We start from the raw sequence: 23960 nt of genomic DNA on the forward strand, positions 1-23960 counted from the left end.
TTGGGAAACATGACCACGTTTTTGGCCAACCAGCACGTGAAAGCCGATGACACGATACATGGCTGTGGCAAGTAAAAATTGCACAGAAATACGATGAGACACTTGGTTTGAGGACAAAAATAGTACATATCAATTAAGAATTCAACCAACATAACCAACATAACAGTTAGACCTACATGAACAGATAAACCCACGTGCCAGCAACACCAATTATCATTGCAAAACATAACAGCTAACCATACCCTAGGTAACAATATATTCAGCAAGTCCAGCTTAAGATTTATAATGCCAAGTGCGTGTCCCATACCCGAGTTGGTAGTGACATTAGGGGGTACGTGAAGACTAACAAAACTCAGGCGGCTGAAAATAAATTCTTACGCCGACTTGTTAGGTTCCGCAGTGCACCCCTGCTTTTTCAGTTCACAGTGAACTTGGAATCAGGTTCCTTGCGGAAACAATCACTCTTAGCCCCCTTCTCTGCTGGATAAAAGTACGGACCAGGGAGGACCGTTGGCTTAATAGACTGATCCTTTCGGATTGTTTGTCCTTGGATGGTGCAGGCAGAATCCCATGATTAACACACGTCAAGGCAGGATTTGCAGCTCTCAGGAGAGAAGATGCTTACTTGACACCCCTCTCCCTGGTGTCCCGGGATTTACTATGCATAACTGAGCTGTATTTTGAGGAGACAACTTTAAGGAGAAATGGGGCCAAACTGATTAGACCCATGGTGAGGGGACACTTGCTTCTTAAGTCTGTTCAGGGCATGGAGCATTACTTAGTTAAGGTCTCTAGTAGGCAAGACCGGTTTCTTCTGGCCAGGTTCTGATTTAACCAACTACATCATCTTCTGGCCACACCTTGCAGATGGGTCCATTCTGGTAATAGGATGCCCTGAGGCTGCGACAATAGGTCTACGCAGGATTCCTTACATTTTGGTATGTTCTGTAATTAGTACGATTGGCCCAGAAAGCAGTTTTTTATACCATTGTTGCAGACTCTGAATTTTACTCAAGTCCGTCCCGCTCTCATGTATTTACAACTTCTCCTGAATTAACATGTTTTATTCGTTGTGGTCAGGTTTTAAAGGGCAGCTTTGGAGTCAAGGTGTTCAAGACCTGACTGAGAATTGTATGCATTTGTAACCCGTGTCCCTTATATTTCAGCTGTTTTGATTGTATCTTGGTTTTACGCTGTATCTAATGTACTTGTGTTTTATTCTTAACGATTTTAAAGATATTTATTGTGTGCTCTTATGGTTGCTGTGAAAGTGAATAAAGGTTTCATTGAGTGATTCAGCAAGTGTATGACACAACATAAAAACCATGCAGTAACAATATAGGTACCATTATTACACATAGAATAACTAAACACAATATGGCACATTGCATAGCAACTAATATAATAATTAAAAAGACCATAAAAACTAAACACATAGTGACAATCCTAACATAAGGAAAGCTACAATGGCTAAACAACACCCATTCAACTTGATTTGTGGCCATGCAGAGTTGAACCAATCATTCTCCTGGACAGCCCTACATAAGTATGATTGACAGCGACGTCAGTCCCCTTCATTCAGTTGTCTCATGCTCCTCGCTCACGCGCCCTTGAGTGCTGTCACTGGTTGGTGCATCCAAGTTTTGTTGCATTAAAGTGAACTCCCTTTGTGTTCTAAACTTTGCCGCCCATCGCTGAAAACTCCACACCGACAGTAATTGCATAGGTAAATCTTGTTTTGTCTTCCTGCAACGACTCTGCCAGGTTTTTCATGAACGTGTCAGGGGCGGCATTAAAATTTTATGGCAGGCAGCGCAGGTCGGGAATCGTACAGTGACTTCACAGCAAGGCATGTCCACCTTAACCCACAAGGCATTAGTCATGGACGGGCTCCTCGCGCTTTATAGCAGCAAAGCAATGAGGTGAATTGCAGAGATCTGCATGCCAGCGGGGCTGAGCATGGAAGCAAGCTGTTCCCTCTTAGCAGTCAGAAGGACCATTCTTTCTCATCCACCTGGATCTGCAAACGAAATGTTCTTGTTAGCATGGACAGCAAGTCAAAGTGCAGCCAGTGTGGATAATTCTGGGATATTTTACCGTGCACGAGTCCCCTTTGTTCTGTACACGGCAGCCATTTTAATCAGTGTTCTTTAGATAATTGCTGGCAGTGGATAGATGCTAATTGTAAACCTGGTCAAAGGCAGTGAGTGGTGGGAGTCCCAGTTCACCAGTTAGTTATCAAATACGTTAACTAAATCCAGGTGTAGCGTGTGGGTTGTTGGACCTGGACTAGACTGTAGAAGACCATCCGAACTAACAAGCAATATTCTTCCGATTTAAGTACAAACACAAACATGCTGTCTTGTTACTTAGCTTTTATAAAATGCCTGCCTCCAATGACTTGGCCCTTTCCTGCTTTGTATCAATAAATGCTAGTAGAAACCAGGTTTATGCACGACATATCATTGACAAGATGCAGCTAAAATCAAGTGGATTCTTCACAAAGGTTAACAAAACTTTAGCATGAAGTTCATTTTGGTTGCACAGAAGCTCTGAGCCAATCAGCTGCTATCATTTAGCAGACATCTACTTAAGGATGCCTTAGGAATGCCTTGTATGCTAAATGCTAAAGGTTCATTTGATCCACAAGGTAGAGAGAGTGGATTATAAATGTGATCATAGATTGCAGGAGAGGCACCAGGTCCTCATGGACAATGGTTCTTATCTTTGCACTCTAGATGCTGACATCTGGTTTGACTGGCAGGTCAAGGGCTTGAATTTCAGTTGGGCTAACACAGCTTTTCATCCTTCTGAGGTCAAACACCTGAGTACCAATACATTGGGATACAGTAATATCTGTGATTTACAGTGCTTACAGGTGCGATAACTGCAATATAAAGCTCAATATAAAGACACGGTCTTGTTATTTTAGCACATTCCCCTTTATCCATGTTGCTGGTTGGACCAAATTTGGCATAATACAAGTCATTATAAATGCTGCCATTATCGGCAGAACCATTCGTAATAAACATTTCTCCATGAATGGTGGGAAGGAGATACAGATTGAGGCAGCAGTGAGCAACCGCAGGGTCACAGGGATTCATTATTTAAGTTACTCTACATCTGCAGCGCATTGGATGACTGTGGTTTTTTATTTAGAAGAGGTGATGCGACATTTCTAACATGTAGAGATGCCGCTCCCAATTTTCTTACGAGTTCAATTGTTGTTAGTAATACCATGTACATTGTCAGTAATGAAAAGGTAGGGTACCAGATATTCAAAATATTGTCTGAAATAAACATCATGTTCTAAATATTGATTACAAAAATATTGACCCGTTGGCGTTAATAATAGGAAATGCCCACCAATTGGGACAACATTTTAATAAATGGTATTTAGGACCCAATATTTCTATTGCACAATATTTTCGCTAACTTTATTCTGACATACAATTAACAAAGAAGAACTGCTTAAGCAATGTAATTCAATCTGAAGTATTGTTTTTCTGAAGCAGTAGGGTGACCAGATGATGCTTCGGAGCACTGATTCGTCAAAGGTGGGTTGGGAAGGACCAAAGAAGGTGTCTCATAGTGATTCTAAACTGGAAGCTTCTCCTGCTTCCACATTGTACTTTAGGTTTTAAGAATCTCAAAATACGTGACTTTGTTTTTTAAGTGAAAAACTGGATGTCAGTTTTATCAAGTTGTTAGCATTACATGCTACTTGAGGTTCTTGTACACCCCCTCCAGATCAGCGGCTCATGGAAGGCTTCTAGAGTACACGTCTTCATATTTCTAGCAATCTGTCACGAGGTGAAGGGTTGGATCCAGGTCACAATTTCAAAGTCGGATTCAGCCGGGTTGATCCCCCCCCCCCCCCCCCCCACACACACACATACACTTTATCAGCTACAGCAGGGGTGGAGTTGTTTATGGGCTCTTATCTGCAACTTGACAGGTAAACACTTATAATTATCTCTAAGGAAGAACAGAAGATAGGGCTAGATGTATTAAAGGGTTTTACCAATTCTGTGTCTATGGGAAAATGTGTTCATACATATGGCAACTGTTAGAAAAGGGAAAAGAGGATGGACGAGTGTATGCATGAGTAAGTGAAAGTATGTATGTGTGGGTGAGAGGGTGGGTGGATGAAAGAATCGATGGATGTGTGGGTGGAAGGATAGACAATGAAAGTATAGAAGGATGAGTGAATGAAAGGGTGGGTGGGTGAGATGATCAATGGACGATTGAGTGAAAGGATGGTGGATGAAAGTATGGAAGGATGAGTGAATGAAAGGATGGATGAATGAGTGGGTGAGTAAAAAAATGAATGTGCGGATGAAAGTAAGAGTGGGTAAAAGGATGGATGGGTGGGTGAAAGGATGGATTGATGAGTGGGTTAAAATATGGGTGGGCATAGGATGGCTGGGTTGGAGAAAGTATGGAAGGGTAAAAGGATTGATGGATGAGTGTGTAGGTGAAAAGATGGGTAAAGGAATTGTTAAAGGATAGGTGGATGAGTGGGTGTGATGATGGGTGGATGAAATGATGGCAGAGTAAATGGATATCTAAGAGGATGAATAGGTGGATGAAAAGATGGCAGAATAAATGGAAATCTGCGAGGATGGATGGATGAATGAAAGGATGGCAGAGTAAATGGAAAATATGACAATGGATGGGTGGATAGATTGAAAGGATGGCACAGTAAATGAGGATCTGAGTGGATGGAGGGATGATGGAAGGTAGAGTAAATAGAAATAGAGAGGATGGAAAAATGAGAAGATGGATAGATGAATGGTCGGGTGGGTGAGAGAAAGGATGGCAGAGTAAATGGATATTTAAGAGGATGAATAGGTGGATGAAAAGATGGCAGAATAACGAAATCTGCGAGGATGGATGAATGAAAGGATGGCAGAGTAAATGGAAAATATGACGATGGATGGGTGGGTAGATTGAAAGGATGGCACAGTAAATGGGGATCTGAGTGGCTGGATGGAGGGATAATGGATGGTAGAGTAAATAGAAATCTGGGTGGATGAATGGGTGTGTGAAAGGATGGCAGAGAGAATGGAAAAATGAGAGGATGGATGGATGAATGGTCGGGTGGGTGAGAGAAAGGATGGCAAAGTAAATGGTAATTTGAGTGAATGGATGGATGGCATAGTGTGTTGAATTCTGAGAGGATAGATGGCAAAGTAAATGAAAATAGGAGGGTTTGGTTGATGATGGATGGGTGAATTGAAGGCCATAATGTTCAATTAATGGATGAAAGACTTTATTGATGGATGGCTAAGTCAAAAGATGGATGTTGAGGTTTATGGATGTACAAATGGATGCAAGCATTGATTATGGATATTTTTATGGATGGATAGAAAGACGGAATGACCAATGGATTGATACAATGGTGAAAGAATGAGTGATGGATCAAAGAATAATTGGATGAGTGAATGTAAAGATGAAACGGTGGATACCAGTGAGTGGATGGAAGGGTAAAAGGATGGAAAGACTGATTCTTGGATGGAATCAACAAGAGAGCTCTTCTAGGGAGGCTCTGGTTCACATACCTGGCTTGCTTGGTGTCATCAGCGCTTGGATTCAAAGTAGGGGGTATTTTAATTTTCAGGCTACTCCACTGGTCAGATTTAACTGAATTTGTAGTGTGAATTCGACAGAAACGATAAATGCCACTTGAAACTGACTACTTGTATTGTTTTTACTTCTTAGCTTGTAAAAGTAACTAATACAGAGTTAAATGTTGTTCCCATTGCATAAGCCAAGCAAGTAAAGTACAATTGTGCAACTGTGTACACCTCAAACCATATATAGAGCTAATTGTGAAGGAATTTAAGCTTATTCTAAACATTCCCGTCTATGATCACGTAAGGGCATTGGAGCAGAAAATACTTTGGATAATTTGCCCAAGGCACACAATTTGGTGAAGGACAGAATCCATAATTAACACTCAGGTGATTTGGTTCTACAATCATAAACGTAATTATTGGACCGTAGTAGTTCCAAACTACATTTTCATGTCTGAAAGTGCCAAAAGCATCACGGAGCCTGTCAGACAGTACTTCAAATTATTTTTCGGTAAAATCTTGAGTAACTTGTGGCCATTTCAGAATAATTTACGAGCATCCCATGAAAAATTGCCTCTTCCAGAACAAAATGGGGAATTTAATAAAACCAAGAGTGGAGCAAATGGCAGTGAGAAAGTGAATCTTTAGCAGCTCCTGAAAGTGTTGGGTGTACAGGACACGCCTCGTCATGCCTGGAGAGCCCAACACTGCTCTTACCTCCGAGTTCATAACCACTATGCCATGTGGTTGATATGGAGGTGGTGTAACCCACTATGCACCATTCAGAGGACAGAGGTGAAACATGGATGTCCACATGTGTAAACAGATCTCCTGGTAGCACAGTTCAGTACATGGTGGATCTTGGTGGGTCACAGCTGTCATCTTGAATATTGAACTCTATTTTGATCCTCAACGGTAATGCCCTGGTTACTTACCAGTAATCTTCATTACTCCAAGTCCTGGTCTTCCTGGATGCAGTCTTGAGTCTCGCCCTCCGACCTGGGCATGGCGGATGACTATTTCCTGTTTTCTTGTGTCTTTTGGTGTGGTATGTTACAGGAAGTGCCTCGTTTTTTCCTCCCTTTTGTGGGGGCTCATGGGTAACCAGGGCCATCTTGGGGGAACTTTTTGAGGTCATCTAGGGAATTGGTTCTGCCAGAAAGGAGAAGTATCATGTGTGAGGACTGCATCCAGGAAGATGGACGAGGAAGTAATGCGTTCTGACCATGGTGGATTAGGCAGAGAGGCAGTGATTGAATGGGATGAGGTGGAAACACACAGCTCTTTGACTCTGCAACCTTATTGTACTTTTAACATAAAAATTAATTCCTCAGACAGGCATTGTAGATTACCTTACGCAACATTAAAAACAGGAACGAGCACAGAGACAGAATTCGTCACCCATTAACAGCGATGCTGTAACAGTGCTCACACCGCAAAACACAGACTGCTTTTACGCATTTAGGTTGCTAAGTGCAGTATTTAGCTGTGTTCTTCATGCAGCCAAGCATAACCTAAGCACCTAGAGTATGATTGTTATTGAGATTTGCAGAGGAAATTTATGACCCATGGGATTACTTCCACAAAAGGAGATGTTGGAAAGCAAACACAAAGTCACAAGGCAGGTTGGGAGAATTATATTCCTTCAGCAAGGTGTCTGCTGGGGGCGGAGAGGCAAATCAAAACAATTCATTTTCTTTTTGATGTGTAACTCACTTGCTTAGACACACAAAGGCAGCAGGTTAATTTATTCTAAATTAAAAATAGCAGTGTGTTCTTAGTGCAGGGTTAATTCTCTTTCTGCACCTGGATAATAGTGTGAGAGCCTAATTATTCTATACTTTTTGGAAACCCGCCATACAAAGGATATGCATTTTCCAGTCAGTCCTTGACAGCATCATGAAGTGTAGGGCGATGGTATGACGTTCAAGTGTAGGAACAGGTTTGTGTCAGTTGTGACAGGAAGCAAACTTTCAGAATGGCTCCAGTCACAGCTGAGTGTGTATGTCAGAATATGTCCACCATGTAAACAAACTGCAAATGGTACAAATCTCCATGTACCAGGGTGATGGCTTTGAAATGTATGAAGAATGTTAGCGATACAGCAATACATGCAGAGTGGTGTATCCTTGGTGTGGTATCAGAACACCATCTGACATACATATCATGACCTCCCTGTACATCTACATAAACGCCTGGACCTTCTACGCTTCAGGAAATTCCTGAAAACAGAAATCTACAGTACCTGATCTCTCATGCCTAGCATACTTGCACCGTGAGCATGGGGATACCCCTTTGGCGGCGATTCCGGTGCTTTATAAATTCCATAATTCATTAATTGCTTACAAAAATATTGACCATTGTGAGAATAATAGAAAAGTTACACTCATTGGGACAATATTTATCTGTAGTAGAGAAAATCAGTTCTGCTTAACCAGTCCCTAATCTCAATCAACAACAATACGCATTCAAGTATGTTGCTTTTTTATTGTATGCCTGGATTTTGAGTTGTATTACATTATTCATCCGATGGCTCATTTAAGTGAAATGTGGTGTGTTGTGACCTTCCATAGGTGGATTTGACAGCATGATACATTAATCTGCACCCACAGATTTATAACCTTGCATATTTTCAGCTTTCTGCATAGTTGTAATTCACAAAGGCTTTCCGGGTTATAGCCTGAGACAGTTATTAGTTGCCAGATGTATTGTTGGAAAGGAAACCTATTTGTGAATTAGCACTTGCATCAAAGCATAGGCGTTTTTGCATGCATCAGTTACCTAAAAGACAAATTCGTCAGGTACCTGCCCTCCAGACCCCTCCGTTCCAAATCCAAAGCACTGCTGCAAATCACGCGCTTCAAAAAAGCACGAATGGGTGTCAAAGCCTTCTACCACCTGGCCCCACGATACTGGAATTAACTCCCCATCCACTTACGACAATGCACTGACTAGCTGAGGTTTAGAAAGATTTTAAAAGCGACTTTATTCTAATTTGTTTCCCCTTAGATACCTATAGCAGTCCGAGCGCGGAGTTACCCTGATGGGGTGATTCGGGCGCTTTATAAATAAATAATTGTACACAAGGTGCTATTGCAAAATGGGAAATAGCACTACATTTGGGTAACCGAACCTTTATTTTTTTTCTAAGCAATGGAAATAATTTTTCCTGTTGAGAACCCTTGACCCTTGACATTAGCAAATCAGTGACCATTTTCAGTGTTGGAGTAGATCAGAAATAAGTTTCTGAATCCTCGACGTTCCCAAATTTTGCAAGCCATCCCAGCCCTGAAACACTGTCGAGTTACTCATGCCCCATATCATTCAATCCTGACTCAATATTATGCGTAAACTAAGGGATGTACGAGTGGAAAGTCACATTTGGTGACTTCTATCCACTAATCAACCAGGCCACTTCCAGGTGTAAATTTAAATCAAACATACAAATGGCTTTGAGACCCAGACCCATTGTCTTTAAAGGAATTGGATTCACTGTGCAAATTGGAGAATCTGCTCCTCAAGTCATATCTACAACTGGCCATTAGCAGGTCGGTGGTTAAAGGTAACTATGGGGACTCTTGGATATTATCATTATCACTATTTAGTGAGGATACAAGAAACCTGATCTATTAGCCCTGGAATCCATGTGATAAAATCCATGAGAACTAACATAGTGTTTAGCTATCAAATGCAGTTTTTACCCTTCTTGGTCCTGCACCATTAGTCTACTCAACGCACTCACTGCCACTAAAGCTCGGAGTTGCACTTTATTCCTTCCCCTTGTTCCAGTCTTTCCTTCCTATTTTGTATGGACTGTGCATCAATCAACTTGGATTTGTAGAGAGCGACTAATCACCAGTGAGGGTTTCCAGGCACTGGGTTCTTGCTGGGATCAGTCAAAGACCAGGTCTTGAGTCCTTTTCTGAATTCAGAGAGAGAGGATGATGTTCGGAGAATCAAGTCATTCCAGGACTTGGCGGCATGGTAGGAGAAGGAGCATCCGCCACTGTTGCTTTGGCAGATATGAAAAGTGTGAGCGAGGACGAGGAAAGCGGAGGTGGAGCGCAGGTGTCTGGACGTTTAGTGGAAGTAAAGGCAGTGATTGATGTATGCTGGCCCTTGGTCATGGAGGGCCTTGCAGGCATGTTTGAACCTCTTAAATTGGTATCTTTTCTGAATGGGGAGTCAGTGGAGGTTCCTGAGGTGGTGGTGATGTGGGTCCGTTTGGGGAGGTCGAGGATGAGTCTAGCGACTGAGTTCTTTATCATCTTGAGTCTCTTCAGGAGTTGGGTGGTGAGTCCTGCTTAGAGCACATTGCTGTTGTCCAGCCAGTTGGTGACTAGGGCTTGAATGATGGCTTTCCTGGTGTTTAAGGGGAGCCACCTGAAGATTAATTAGCGCATGGCGGAGGTGTGGAAGCAGGCAGAGGCGACTGCATTGATCTGGCGTTTCATGGTGTGTTTGCTGTCCAGGGTTATCCTGAAGTTGCGGGCATGGTCTGTCACTGTGGGTCTGAATTCAGAGGACCACCAGGTGTCGTTCCACGGAGAGGTGTTTTTTCCAAAAATCAGATCTTCCGGCTTGTCTATGTTGAGCTTCAGGCAGTTGGTCTTCATCAAGTTGGCGACGCTCGTCATGCAGTTGTGAAAGTTGGTCCTGGTGGCAGAGGGGTCTTCTGCGATTGAGAGGATGACCTGGGTGTCATCTGCATAGGATATGATGTTGAGGCCGCGTGTTCTGACAATGTCGGCAAGGGCATCATGTTTGTGTTGAACAGGGCGGGTCTAAGGGATGAGCCTTGAGGGAAGCAGCAGATGATGCTCTTGGGTTCCGAAGTGTAGGGTGGTAGGCTGATCTTTTGTGGTCATCCTGTGATGAAGGATACGATCCATTTAAGCGCATCTTCCTGGATCCTGATGTAGCGGAGTCTTTTGATGAGGGTGTGGTGGGATACAGTGTTGAACGCTGCTGAGAGGCAAGGCAGATCAGGGCTGCTGTCTCAGTAGGGACCTAATGTGATCAGTGGTGGCGATCAGTGCAGTTTCGGTGCTGTGCTGCACTCTGCATATGCAAAGTGGGCGAGATCAAGGGAGTAAGTAACATTGTCGCTGAGATGATGGTGCTCAGTGATTCCTAGTTCACCAGAGTGGTTTCTAGAGCAAGAGCCTGACACCCCTCAGCAGCCAAGCATAAAGAGCAGATAATTTGCCTCCACAGTCTGTCAGGTACCAAAGTGTCCTCTAGAGATGGCCTTCAGTATTTTTATGGGAGGACTGTGTATGCCTGTGCATGTGTGTGTTTGCACAGATCTGTGTGTGCTCATGCTTCAATGTCCCTGGGTGAGTGTGTGCACGTGCCTTTGACAATCTGAAATGTAGAGATGATTAAAGGTTATAAACAAATGAAAGGATATGACTAAAAGAAACTGAGAAATAAAATGGTGAATCGTATTCCTATTTTTGTTCACACAAGAGAAAAAATGGCTCGAAAAGCAGCCTCCATTTGTGTTAGGGAAACAGAAGGTCTGATAGTGATGTGCCTTTGTAAGCTGTTGTTAGATTTTACATGCAAATGAAATGTAGCCTTAAAAGTAGCATGTAATTCAGTAATCTGTAAAAACAATTTGGGTTTTATTTCTTAAAAATACTATTTGTAAAATATGTACATATCTATGCTACAGTATTTTTCATTTCATTAGTTTTCTTAAGTTATATTTTCTGAATGCGTGATGGTGAAAAATAACTCGGAAAGTAAAGTGACAGAAACGTGACTTGTGGAAGAAATGCCACAGTTAAGCAGGGTAATTCTGGACTGGATTGATGTCTGCAAATTAGCAACTGGCCTTTCTCTGGTATAGTGCCTACTCTGTCTCATTTAGTGGGTGCTTTCTTAGATCTTACAACTTCCCAGTGCTTTAATTATAAATATAGAGGAACTGGTATTGTACTGCATTCAATCAATCAATCGTCTTGTAAAGCATGGCTACTCACCCGTAAGGGTCTCAAGGCAGTGGGCACTCCTGAAGCGTAGAGGGCACTGTGCTTCTGTTGAAGAGCCAGGTCTTGAGCTCCTTCCTGAATTGAGGCAGTGACAGTAATTTTCTGAGGTGGAGAGGTAGGGTGTTCCAGGTCTTTGCTGCTAGGCAGGAGAAGGATCTTTCTCCAGCCGTGGCCTTGTGGATACGTGGAACGATGGCCAGGACCAGTTGGGTGAAGCAGAGGTTTCTGGTGGGTGCGTGAAATGAGAGGCGGTCGTTGTAGGTATGCAGGTCCCACGTGTGTGGGGCTTTGTAGGCATGTGTGAGGAGCTTGAAGGTGATTCTTTGTTGACTTTCTTGAGTTTCTGGGTGATGCCGGCGTAGAGTGCGTTACCGTAGTCAAGTCTGCTGCTGATGAGGAACTGGGTGACCATCTTTCTGGACTCAGTGGGGATCCACTTGAAGATCTTTCGAAGTAGGCATAGTGTGTGGAAGCAGGATGATGAGACTACATTGATCTTGCGTTCTTGGTGAGTGAGGATTCTAGGATGATGCCAAGATTTCGTGTTTGGTCCGTGGGTGCGGGGAGGGGGGTTTCAAGTGCTGGAAGCTACCAGGAGTCATCCCAGGTGGAAGGGGGGGAGCCGAGGATGAATACTTCGGTTTTCTCTGATGCATCTGTCCATCATCCAGGTGGCAACAGCCTTCATTACGTTGTGGAAGTTGCTCTTGGTGTGGGAGAGAATCAGCTGGGTGTCGTCCGCGTAAGAGATGTTGTGTATGTGATTCCTGACGATGGCTGTGAGCTGGGCCATGTAGATGCTGAAGTGAGTGGGGCTCAGGGAGGAGCCCTGGGGGACTTTGCAGCTGATCTCTATGGGTTCAGAGTGGAACGTGGTAGTCTGACACACTGCGTTCGGTCAGTGGGGAAGGAGCAGATCCATTCCAAGGCTTTGTTGTGGATGCCGGCATTGTGGAGTCTTGTGCATAGGTTGCGATAAGAGACAGTATTGATAGCTGCCGAGATGTCCAGGAGGATGAGGGCTGCAGTTTTGCCTTGATCGAGGAGGGTGAGGACGTCATCTGTGGCAGCAAGGAGTGCTGTCTTGGGGCTGTGGTTGCTTCGGAAACTGGATTGGGAGAGGTCCAAGCTGTGTTTTGCTTTGATGAACTCAGAAAGTGGGGCGTTGATGGCCTTCTCTATGACATTGGCTGGGAAGGGTAGCAGAGAGATGGGTTTGAAGTTCTTAAGGTCCATCAGGTCGGTAGAGGGTTTCTTCCACAGGGGGTTTGTAACGTACTGGAGCACACTGTCCAGAGTACCTATTTGCTCCTGAGAAATGCTGGTATTCTTGATTAAATATATTGAAGCAGTGCCTAGAATTGCACGCACTCTCATTTTCAAATTAAAGGCATGCAAATACCCTGTACCAGGCAGTGCCTGACCATTGAAAGCACTGCCGGTGCCCTCATTCATTCAGATCTTTAGCCCATTCCATTCCTTCCGTATCAGTCCTAGTAAGTACGTTCTCTTACTTTGTTAACCCAGCTTGACCTGCCTACTCCCCATGTGATCCCCTGTGGAGTTTCTGACTTTCGGACTACCAAGTTCAGCCTGCTGATTTTTGTGCACTTTTTTAAAATCCCTCTTAGGAATAATTTTTCTTTCATGTTCATTTATTGCTTTCCATTTGTAACCTACCAGTGACCAGCAGAAACACAACTTGCCCAAATGCCACAATACATTTAGGACACTAAAAGAGTGCACAACACTAATCACCAATTTAGCATTGATCATCCTTTTTTCTGCTAGCCAGTACTCACTTTGAAGAAGGTCGGTAGGAAGGTGAGAAAAGAAGCCTGGCCACACATTTCTAAGCTGCATGTCCCAAAATAGTCACTCTGGTGTCTGACGACAGACATATCTCTGCCCCAGCCATCTTAACTCCAGAGGACCTTTAAAAGAAGTCTTCAATATCTTACTTATGCAAAAAGTTACATTTTGTTAGCACAGTTTTTTTTAAAGGGAAAGTAGTCATGATGCTCAGGATTGTCATGCTGAGGAAACTAAAAAAGTGATGGGTGAATTGTTTGAATGAATCTCAGCCACTGTTAATTACTCTGAGAAGCATTCCAATACATTGCTGTTTTACCCGCCATGCCACCTCAGACAAGGAACAGGGCTCGTATGCAAATTAGTGTTGCTCCTGCTTCAATAAGAACAGCGCAACCTGAACTGCCACTCCATTTCACCACTGAAAAGGAATACAATTTACCCAAGGCCAGTTGCTGCCTATTTGGGATTCATCAATAGGGTGCAGCTTGAGTTGTATAGCCCAGTGAAGACAGTGCCTGCACCAGGCCATACTTTTCGTACTTAGGGCATAACACGGAGGAGACAAAAAAGTGATTGGTGGATTGCTTGATTTGTTTCCTGCTCTGAAGGGATCTGGTATTGGCATTTTGAACAGGACTATTCCTTTTGGAGCAGGACCAGGGCTGATTTGCATCTGGCTGGTTCTTGCGTGAGGTGGGTTGGTGAGGAAACAATTATAGACTAGGTTGTGTTCCAGAGTAGTTAACAATTAGTCACACCTTTGCAGATGAGCACACATTGTGATTGTATGTGCCTTATGACTTCTCTAACATTCATTTGAAGACCTCAGCTGTGAATACCTATTAGAAACTTTAATATATAAAATGTATTCATATCACATTGTTACATGAACACAAAATACCTTGAAAAAAACAAGAAACTTTTGGCAAAATAGGAACAGTTTGTTTAGCTAAACATAGTGACCAGGAGAACACTTACAGGCACAGGGTCAGAGGACTGTCCCAATTTACAATAGGCCTGTGGCCTTCTTTTATACAGTTCATTGAAGGTTATCAAAGTTTCCGGTGATCCATATATGGTGAGGAATGTAGTTTGCTGCCTTTGGAGTCATTAATTAATTGTCTAATGTTAAATACAGGTGGGCCTCGACCTTGCATGGACACAATGTATCCAGTGGGTAATGTGTCCAGATGCCCAGCATAGGGAGTGTGTGATCACTGCATGTGCTGTGTCCTGATTGGCTAGATATTCCTGACTCATGTGGCATCTGACTTTATAGTGCTGTAGGAGCGAGCATACCCCATCCCATCATAAGTGATTAATTGGAGCCAATCTCCCTTGACCACTGAAATGTTGCTGCACCTATCTATGGGATTGATCTAAGGTTTCCTGTCTGTGCGTTTGTCTGATGGCTACGCACCATCCTACCTGTGACCTATCAAGCAGTAACCCCGGGGCTAGGTCGCAGAGCTTGCTTGACTAAGTATTTGTGAGTCAGGGTTGATGTGGAGTTCACAACGGGAAATTTTGTTAAAAGGATGTGATTTCGTTCTCATAAATGAATGTATCTTTTTCCATATTAGCATTGACTTTTGCCATATTAACAGCAACAGCTAACACACACATACATTTGAATATATACATTTTTCATTGACACATCTTTTAAGGAGAAAATCCCTGCCATACAAATATCTCATGGTATATCATTCAGGAAACTAAAAATATTGTACCAAAAACCTCTGGTACAGGTAAGAGTTAATCATATGAGGTAATATTCAAGCAACACTTTCCAAAGACTGGCCCTCATTGGTCATTATTGACTGGTGGGCGGAGTCAGAGGGCCCGAGGGCTCTACCCAACACCTGTCAATAACTACCTGGGAGTGCCCTGGTATCATACATCAAACCCTTAAAATTTGGGATAAAAATCACAAAATTGTTCATTAGATTGTTTTTTCTTGGTACTGTTTAGGAGAAAAGTTAAAAAAAACACATACCTGTTGCCTTTTTGGTGTTACGGTGCCACTATTTTTTTCCAATTGAAATGTCTTTCTCTTCGTTCCACAGTGTTCTGCAGCTGCTGCACAGCAGAGTTCTAAGGAACAAGTAGATGTTTACTTTTCTGTATTCATGACAACATGGATGTAATATTGCTGGAGTAGGTGCTGTTGAATTTAAATTGTTTCCTGTATAAGAGGCTGAGTAAATGAGCATCAAGTGGTTAAGGTAGATATGACAGGTGATTCAAAAAGATGTGAAGGAAAGTAAGGGTTTTTACTCATATATGGCAGATTATATTTTTCAAGAACGAACATTGTTAATGTGAGAGATTCTTACTTAAGTACAAAATCCCCTTTCCACATGCTACCACTTGTTTCCCTCTTGTTGCATAGCTCAAGGGCCACTAGAATGATGTGAAAGGGAAGGACCAAATTAGGCAGTTTTGACTAAATTATGCAGCAAGAAAATGCTAACTATATAGCATAATGTGGCAGATTTTGTCATTCATTATTTCGTCATTTTTGCACACGTTAATACTGCCTGGGCAAAGGTTTTGCCTCATTAGCCCCAGTTTAACACCCAAATACAGAAATAAGCAACTAAATAGTTACCAGTGAACCTTTGAGAAGGGCCATTCACTGTGTAGCAATGAATTTATCTGGCAACTATGGTGAATCTATTCGAAAGGGGAAAACAGTATTATGCGGAAAATGATGTGTCTGCAAAACTGTATAATTCCAGTGGTCCGGCTTAACACCTACTGAAATTTTAAAATAGCAGCAATTGGGCATATATATTAGATTTAAAAAAAAGCTTCTGCATAAAGCATGAGAGTAGATTTTTTAACACGTGCAGGAAGCTATTTGCATATAGAGCTCTTATTTAAAATAAATAGGTTTGTCCTCCTCTGAGTAGTGGGACTATCTGGATAAGTTGTTGTGTGGATATTTCATTTTTTTTAATTCTCCCACTTTCTTTTGCCAGTAGTTGCAGCTCCCTGCATAAACACACACTGGCTAATTGTGATTTAAATATGATGATAACGTCTTGAACACTATGGGGCTCAATACAATGGCAGTGGGACCGCACCGACTGCCCTCGTTGCCAGTCCCACCACCATCCATTTAAACAGTCCGACCGCTGGATTCTGTTCCAGCGGTTGGAGCACATAGCTGTAGGGACAGACCGCTATTTTTCTGATGGGCTCAAGGAGCCTGTCGAGCTGCGGTGGTACCGTTATCCCTACAATAGGGGAACCTTCGTAGGGATTATGATGTCCGTTTCCCTCGACCTGTACATGGAGGTTCGACCGCCATGTTCAGGCCGATGGAAAGGGACTTTTGGGGCCCCTAGCAGGCCCCCAGTTGGCCTCCGCCATGGGGCCAGGGGGTCAGATGCGGTGCCCCCCCCAAACATCCATGGACCCTGTGCCAGGCACCTCATGGTGCCTGGCACACGGTGCATGGATATCTGAAACATGCCTATTCTATTGCGGCTTGTGCTGCAACCCTTTCACGGGCCGCTGCACAAGCTGCAATAGAAATAGGTATGTTTCCAACCAACTGCACGGCAATCGGATCGTAATTAGGCAGGTAGAACCGCCACTACAAGTCGGCTGGTATGCATCCCGCAATGATGGCAGCCGGACGCTCGTCCAACCACCATCATATTAAGGCCCTATATTTTTCTTGTTTACAAACATGTATCTCTCTACACCATATAATCGACTACATACAAAAGATAATTAATTAATACATTTTTTTTAAATACATAACTGTAAATCGGCAATTTTTAAAGGCTCGAAACATCTTAAATATAGAATGCAAACACCTAGAAGTGAATGTTGTGAGGCAGGATTCATTTATTTCATGAATTTATAGAAGCAGAGGTAAGATCCACTTTCATGAACCTATTCAGCCTTTTGTACTGGAAGATGAATTATTCTAATGTTACCTAAACCATTTGCATGTGACCCAATGAGGGCATGTTCTGCGAGTCAGGTGAACACTCTGGTTATTATTGAAACCCTGTGAGATTCACAGGCTCCCTTTGGGGAAAGATGGCGTAGTGATATGTGGGTTGATACCATAATAAGGTGTGTCTTTGACTATCCTGGGTATATAAACACTAGCTAGTAGCTATCAGCTATCTGATTTACTATAAGGATTATGGCAAGGGATGTTGATTATGATGACGATAATTATAATTGTAATTGTAATTGCATTTATATAGTTCTTACTACCCTGGACTAGGTGTTGAAATGCTATTCGGCAAGTCACACGCTTCTCTGGAGCCCAAAAAGGATTAGTGGTGAATTAGGGAAATATAAAATTAATTTGAGTGGTGGACATGTGAGCCTGGTATTTGGATTGAAAAAGGATAATGGAGGGATAGAAGAGGGGGGGGTCTAGAAAGTGTTTATTTGGAGATCATAACAGCAGGAGGTTTTGGGGATGACATACAACATTGTATAAACAACTAGCACAAAAAACCTATTTTGACAACAGGAAATGCGTCAAGAATGTCTTGGTGAATGATTTGGTTTTGATTAAAACAAACATTCAGGGTAAATAAAGGAGAATCTAAGGTATCTTTACCTGTCTAAGTACTTAAATCGAGTAGAACGTCTGTGTTATTGGATGAAAATGGATGGTGGAACAGAAACAGTGTGGTTTCAGTATCTATTTTACAAGCAGATGTTTTTCGGTACATGTACTCTAAGAAAGATAACGGAAATTCTGAAAATTCCATGCTGTCCACGGATGTTTTAAACTATAATAATTCATCACTCTGTGAACAGACTACCAGGCAGTTTAATTCTCAAATAGGCAAAAACATTTCTTCACGCAGGGCTTTTAGGAATGGGAATGGTAATGGTAGTGATGTTAATTCTACTACCAATGTGGCTGGTGACAAGGATGGTGGTTTGTGTCCCACGTCTGCTGAAAAGTTGTGTGTTGACAACAATCCTGATGAATGTGGTGATGAGTTGGGTAGGGAATATGTTATAGTGGAAAAAAACTATACAGAAACCGGTATACACACGTATTTCTCATATGATTAAATTACCCTCCAAACCGTGTGATTACATTATGTCTTAAATCTTGTTTTTGGTTACGGAAAGGGAGTGATATAAGGAAAGGAGGTGATGTTGTATTGTGGCATGTGTATATGTATTTGCAAAAGTATATTATGCTTTCTTTATATTGTTGCCTGTTATGTCATATGCATTACTTCTTGGAACCATGATGACATCATGTGCTGTATTGGGTCTGGAACTTCAGGCTTTTGTCAGTTACCTGCTGTTCTTTGGACCGGTCTGTGGTTGATGCAGTCGTGGGTCCTTTTCATTAAAGAATTATTCATCTAACTACAACGTGGCTCTCGCTCATTTTTGGATTTCCTGTGTGAATTGCGTGACCCCTGTGAACCATCTACTGTACCTCTGCAAAGAGCAAAAACTCAATGGACAAAACAGGCTTAAATTCAACAATTTTTTTTTTTTTTTTTTTGGGAGCTGGCCTCCTTTTTTTTGTTTAAACATCTTTTTATTATTTTCGTACCAACAACCAATACAATTCCCTCAGGTGCCCCAGCACCCCACCGGAGAGTGTTACATACAACAGTTCGACTATTTATGCATAGGAAAAGTTACCCTTGCCGCTTGGGCTCCCCCTCCCACTCCCTCCCGCAACCCATGTCAGTGTGCCCCCGTCTTCCTGTCCTCCCCCTGATGCGGCCCCCCTCCTACTATGACTCGTGTAGAGGTGCTCAGACCCACCCATGGCAGCTTGGACTTTCCCCCAGGGTCAGCCGTGTCGAGCATGTCCACCCACCATCATGGCCCCCTTCCTACTCCCCACTGATCTCTTCCTCCTGTCCGTCAGGTATGCTCCCTTCTCCTCTATTGTCCGACCCCAGCCCCTGAAGTTCAACCACCAATGACTCCCATGCACGGGCCGATGCCAAGGCCTTTTCGTCGTTCCTCCTATGTGCTAACTGCAAACGAAGTGTGCCCTCCGCACTGCTCATTTCACAAAAGCCGTCCTCCACCACAGAAAGCTAGGCCCCGCCCTCGACTTCCAATGCATGGTTAGCTTCCTCTTAGCCATAATCGACCCTAAGTCATAGAACTTGCTAGTATCCTTCGTTCGGCGGGTTTGGGGGAACCAAAGCAACAGGCAGGCCCCCATCTCCGAAGTAATTGTGCGATCTGTCACGTGATTCAGGCAGTCGATGATGTCGTCCCAGTAACCACCCAGCGCCGCGCAGGACCAAAACATATGCCGGAAGTCTGGCCCCTCTCCCCCAAAGCGCGGGCACTGAGCATGCGTACCCCCAAAATATTGCAATATCTTAACTGGCGTCAGGTAAGCCCTGTGCAGTGTGAAAAACTGAACTAGCTGAAACCGGGCGTTACGCGTTCCCTTCCAAGCACGCCGCACCAGCGTTGGCCATGTCGTCTCGGGGATGGGCTTCCCAAGGTCCCCTTCCCATTTATCCTTCAACGTGTCTAAGGGCGGCAAGCGCTCCATCGACAGCCTCCGATAGAGGCAGGTAATAGCCTTGGACGTCCCCGCGGCCATAACCACGTATTGGCAGCCCGCGGCGACCGGCGGCTCCGAGAGCCCCACATTCCAATGCTTCTGGAGGCCCGCCACAAGGGCCGCGTGAAGTAAATAGTCTCCCCGTGGGAGCCCATAAGAGTCCTGCAGGTCTTGGAAGGGCAAAAGCACCCCCTCCCTAAATAAGTCGCCCACCATTTGTATGCCGAGATCCTCCCAGGCGGCTAGTCCCGACCAATCGACCCCATGCGGGAGCGCCGTGCACATTCCCAGGGGAATCTCCGGGGCATAAGGGTGGACTATGGCGGCCCTCTTCTGACACCGGTTCCAGGGCTTAAATTCAACAAATGTGAGATAAGGAGCGAGGTCTAAATATTTCATCAGCCTCTGATATCTAAAGCAAGATGTTCCAAAGATAGGAAACTAAATAGGAAAAGTCATTTGAATACAGAGAGATTGGCGAAATGTCGTTACCTTTGCTAGATTTGCACTTTAAGGACAACAAAGAAAAGTAGGTGAGACTTTCAACAGACATGCTTGGAGAAAGCCATGTCCTGGCAAATGGAAAGACATTTAGAGATTACACTTTTTGGTGATAGGAGTTAGTCAAGAATAATCACATTATTAGAGAGGTGATCATAATGTAAACGTCCAATAATTGAGATGTACTCCTGTATTTTGTCTGAGTTGAAGCTTGGCCAGGGTGTATTTAGGGAAAGTCAAAAAGGAAATGTTACCAGAATATAAATGAGAAAGCATGGACAGACATCAGGTGGGGTATAGCTCAGGTGATGGGATTAGTGTTGTGGTTGTGTTTAGAACTGAGGTTATAACAAAATTAGGATTAATGATAGGATTAAATAAAATGAGGTCAGGTTGCGTTGGAAGCTAGGTATAAAGATATGGCTTGGGATAAGGAAACAGCTTAGGTAGGGAGTAGGGATGAGTATAGGGTTTAAGATTAATTTAATGGTTGGGTACAAAATTGGATTGTTTTACTCTCCCAGGGCCAGATTAACAAAGATAAACGTCCACTTTTGTGTAAATTTACTATTGTTCGCCATTCTCAACGAGATTTACGGGTAGTATCTTTACGAGCGCGGAGTATTCACGCATAAAAAATAGGTCTTTTTATGTGTGGCGATACAACTCTTAAATCCCTTAGTGAATAATGAACAATAGTAAGCTAACACAAAAGTGTAAGTGTACCTTGGTGAATCAGGCCAAGAAGAAGGTGAAGAGGCAAAACCAAGATTTTACAAAAATTTCCAAAAAAAACTGCCCGATATATTTGGAAAGCCAATAATGAAAAATATTAATTACCCCTGCATTTTCTATCTAGCTGTGTGTCTGCAGTTATGGACTGCTCTCCACACGCCTTGAATGGGCGAGGCAAAGTTTACATTCCAATACATTTTTTTTACTTTCTAATATGGAGGGCCCTTGCACTTTTCAGAGCAGTGTGCGCTCTATTTTGTCTAGAAATAGTGAGCTCCACCTCATTAGATCTCAAGACACTCTCAAGCACAAGTCACGTACAAGGTTGCATGTGTGCGTGCCTCTGCCCTATGGAATTTCATCTTCTTAACTAAGAAAGCGTGTCTCCAGTAAACGCGTTAATAAACTGTGTGACATGCCGGGGACAGTAGGGGTTGCAGCTGTAACCTCATCATCACGGACGTCATTTAAGGGTCGCCAGGGGGGGTGGGAGATGAGATGTACACTGTTCTGCTCCTCCTGTGGTAAGCGGCTGTTGCGCAAGCAGGAACACTGCCAATGCAACTTAAACTTTGCCAGTTTCACGAATTGCAAAGATTCAAAAGTTGAAATATTTTTTTCAGAAGTTCCCGGGAAACAAAACTTCACATGCCACATTTTGACTTTAAATGAGTACAATGCTAAGTAACTTGCACTACCGTTTATGTCTGTTTTCATCTTTAAGGAGCCATAAAACTGCTCAAGGGGGCATATTATCAAGACAGGCGATAAAATTATCGCCGCTTTAGCGGCAGAAAACTGCCGCTAAAACGGCGATAATGGGCTTGATAATATGCTCTATGGAATTCCAATTGAAGCTCAGGTTAGATGTCCTTCACATCTAACATGGGCTTCAATTGGAATTCCATAGAGCATATTATCAAGCCCATTATCGCCGTTTTAGCGGCAGTTTTCTGCCGCTAAAGCGGCGATAATTTTATCGCCTGTCTTGATAATATGCCCCAAGGTGTGCTAACCATGGGGCATATTAACAAGCCAGGCGATAAAATTATCGCCGCTTTAGCGGCAGAAAACTGCCGCTAAAACGGCGATAATGGGCTTGATAATATGCTCAATGGAATTCCAATTGAAGCCCATGTTAGATGTCCCTCACATTTAACATGGGCTTCAATTGCAATTCCATAGAGCATATTATCAAGCCCATTATCGCCGTTTTAGCGGCAGATTTCTGCCGCTAAAGCGGCGATAATGTTATCGCCTGGCTTGTTAATATGCCCCCATTTTCTTCACATTTTGGTCAATGGTTATTACTGTAGCTTCGACTTGGGTTATGATTAAGGCTCCCAGTTTTCCGTTTTTACTGATTTTTACAGATAAATACAGACAGAAAACAATATGTTTCCTGTCTGTATTTATTTTTAAAAGCGGAAAAGTGTTGAAAATCGTGCTTCCAAGGACGGACTTTCCATGCTGTCTGCTGTGAATTCCAGTACAATAAATGAGCAGTGTGACAGCCTGGGTAGTTAAAAACGAGTTAAGATATCTTTAAATACATGCATATATTAAAATATATTTGTAGTAAAGTGTGAATATTTACCTGTGGTTGCTGTGTTTTGCTATGTTTGGCTGCTGAATTGACTGAAACGCGACAGGCATCCCAGTATGAGTGCATGTTTCTCAGTTAAATAATTGTGGAAATGTACCATTTTTTACTGCATTTATTTGCAAACCACAAACTAAATATGGATAAATACTAATAAGATGGGCAAAAAATAAATATAGTTGAATGCAGACGGAAATGTTTTAAAAAAAAAAAACATAAAACCGGGAGACCTAATTATAAATTTTTACAGTTCTGCTAAAATTCTGATATGAATATGAAATAAAAACTGTGCCAACAATTATGCTGGCCATTCCGATGTTTCCCTGTATTCTAGCTTAGTTAATACTTCTCTTTCATACAGCATAACCTTCTGCTTATCTGTTTCCTCTATTAAATGCAGGTGGTGATTTCTCTGGAAGTCCGTACAGCCACCCCCAGTATTCAACATACAACGATTCTTGGAGATTTCCCAACCCCGGGCTGCTCGGTAAGCATCTCCTGTTCTGTTTTCTAGCCCCACCACATTTGGCATCTGAGACGGAATGATAAAGTAACCAGAAAAAAACTAAATATTCCACATATTAATGGAAGGTTGATCAATCTTTACTGTTTGCTTCTGGTCGTGGACTTTGTGCTGCTGCTGAAATTGTAAATGCCTTGCTTGTGTGCAGGGCATCAGAATGTGCCTCCACTGTTTGCATGTCAAGGAACTGAGGCACAGGCAGAGGAATTGTTTGCTCCATATCACTTATTGTGGTCAAGAGGGGCTCAGTGGAGCTTAAGTCCTCTGGCTCATTCACTTAGCTGGTCTTTGTTTATGTTTAGTTTGTTTGGTTCTCTAGAAGAGTGGCCTTAAACTGCAGGAGTTCATTTTAGCCCTCAAGAATTGACAGTGGATGATAAAGGAATGTACATTTGGGGGTGGGGGTGTGTGTGCGTGCATGCGTGCGTGCGTGTGTGTGTATACACACACACGCACACACACTTCACCTTCTTTTTTATTGTATAATGCACTATGGGTCCCCGGGGCAGAACTGTAGTTAAAAGTAGAACACATATTTGCCACATTGGATCCAAGCGTGTGGAACTCCTTACCTCTTGACATCATAAGCAAGCCATCACTCCTGAATTTCAGAAAACTGTTGAGACATTCCTGTTTTCTCGTCTCACTAATCTGACTG

General features: G+C 43.0%; 1 protein-coding gene across 3 annotated transcripts in view; it reads left to right on the forward strand.

The window, feature by feature from the left end:
• Positions 1–23960, forward strand: part of PAX5 (paired box 5) — a 521765-nt gene that overhangs the window by 461214 nt on the left and 36591 nt on the right. For all 3 annotated transcript variants that reach the window (XM_085641098.1, XM_085641099.1, XM_085641100.1), the window contains one exon: positions 23180–23266. In XM_085641098.1, the coding sequence (XP_085497224.1) occupies positions 23180–23266 (87 nt within the window). The remainder of the gene's footprint in view (positions 1–23179; positions 23267–23960) is intronic.

This window comes from Triturus cristatus, chromosome 2_2 (genome assembly GCF_964204655.1).
Source record: "Triturus cristatus chromosome 2_2, aTriCri1.1, whole genome shotgun sequence".
In the NCBI taxonomy this organism is placed as follows: domain Eukaryota; kingdom Metazoa; phylum Chordata; class Amphibia; order Caudata; family Salamandridae; genus Triturus; species Triturus cristatus.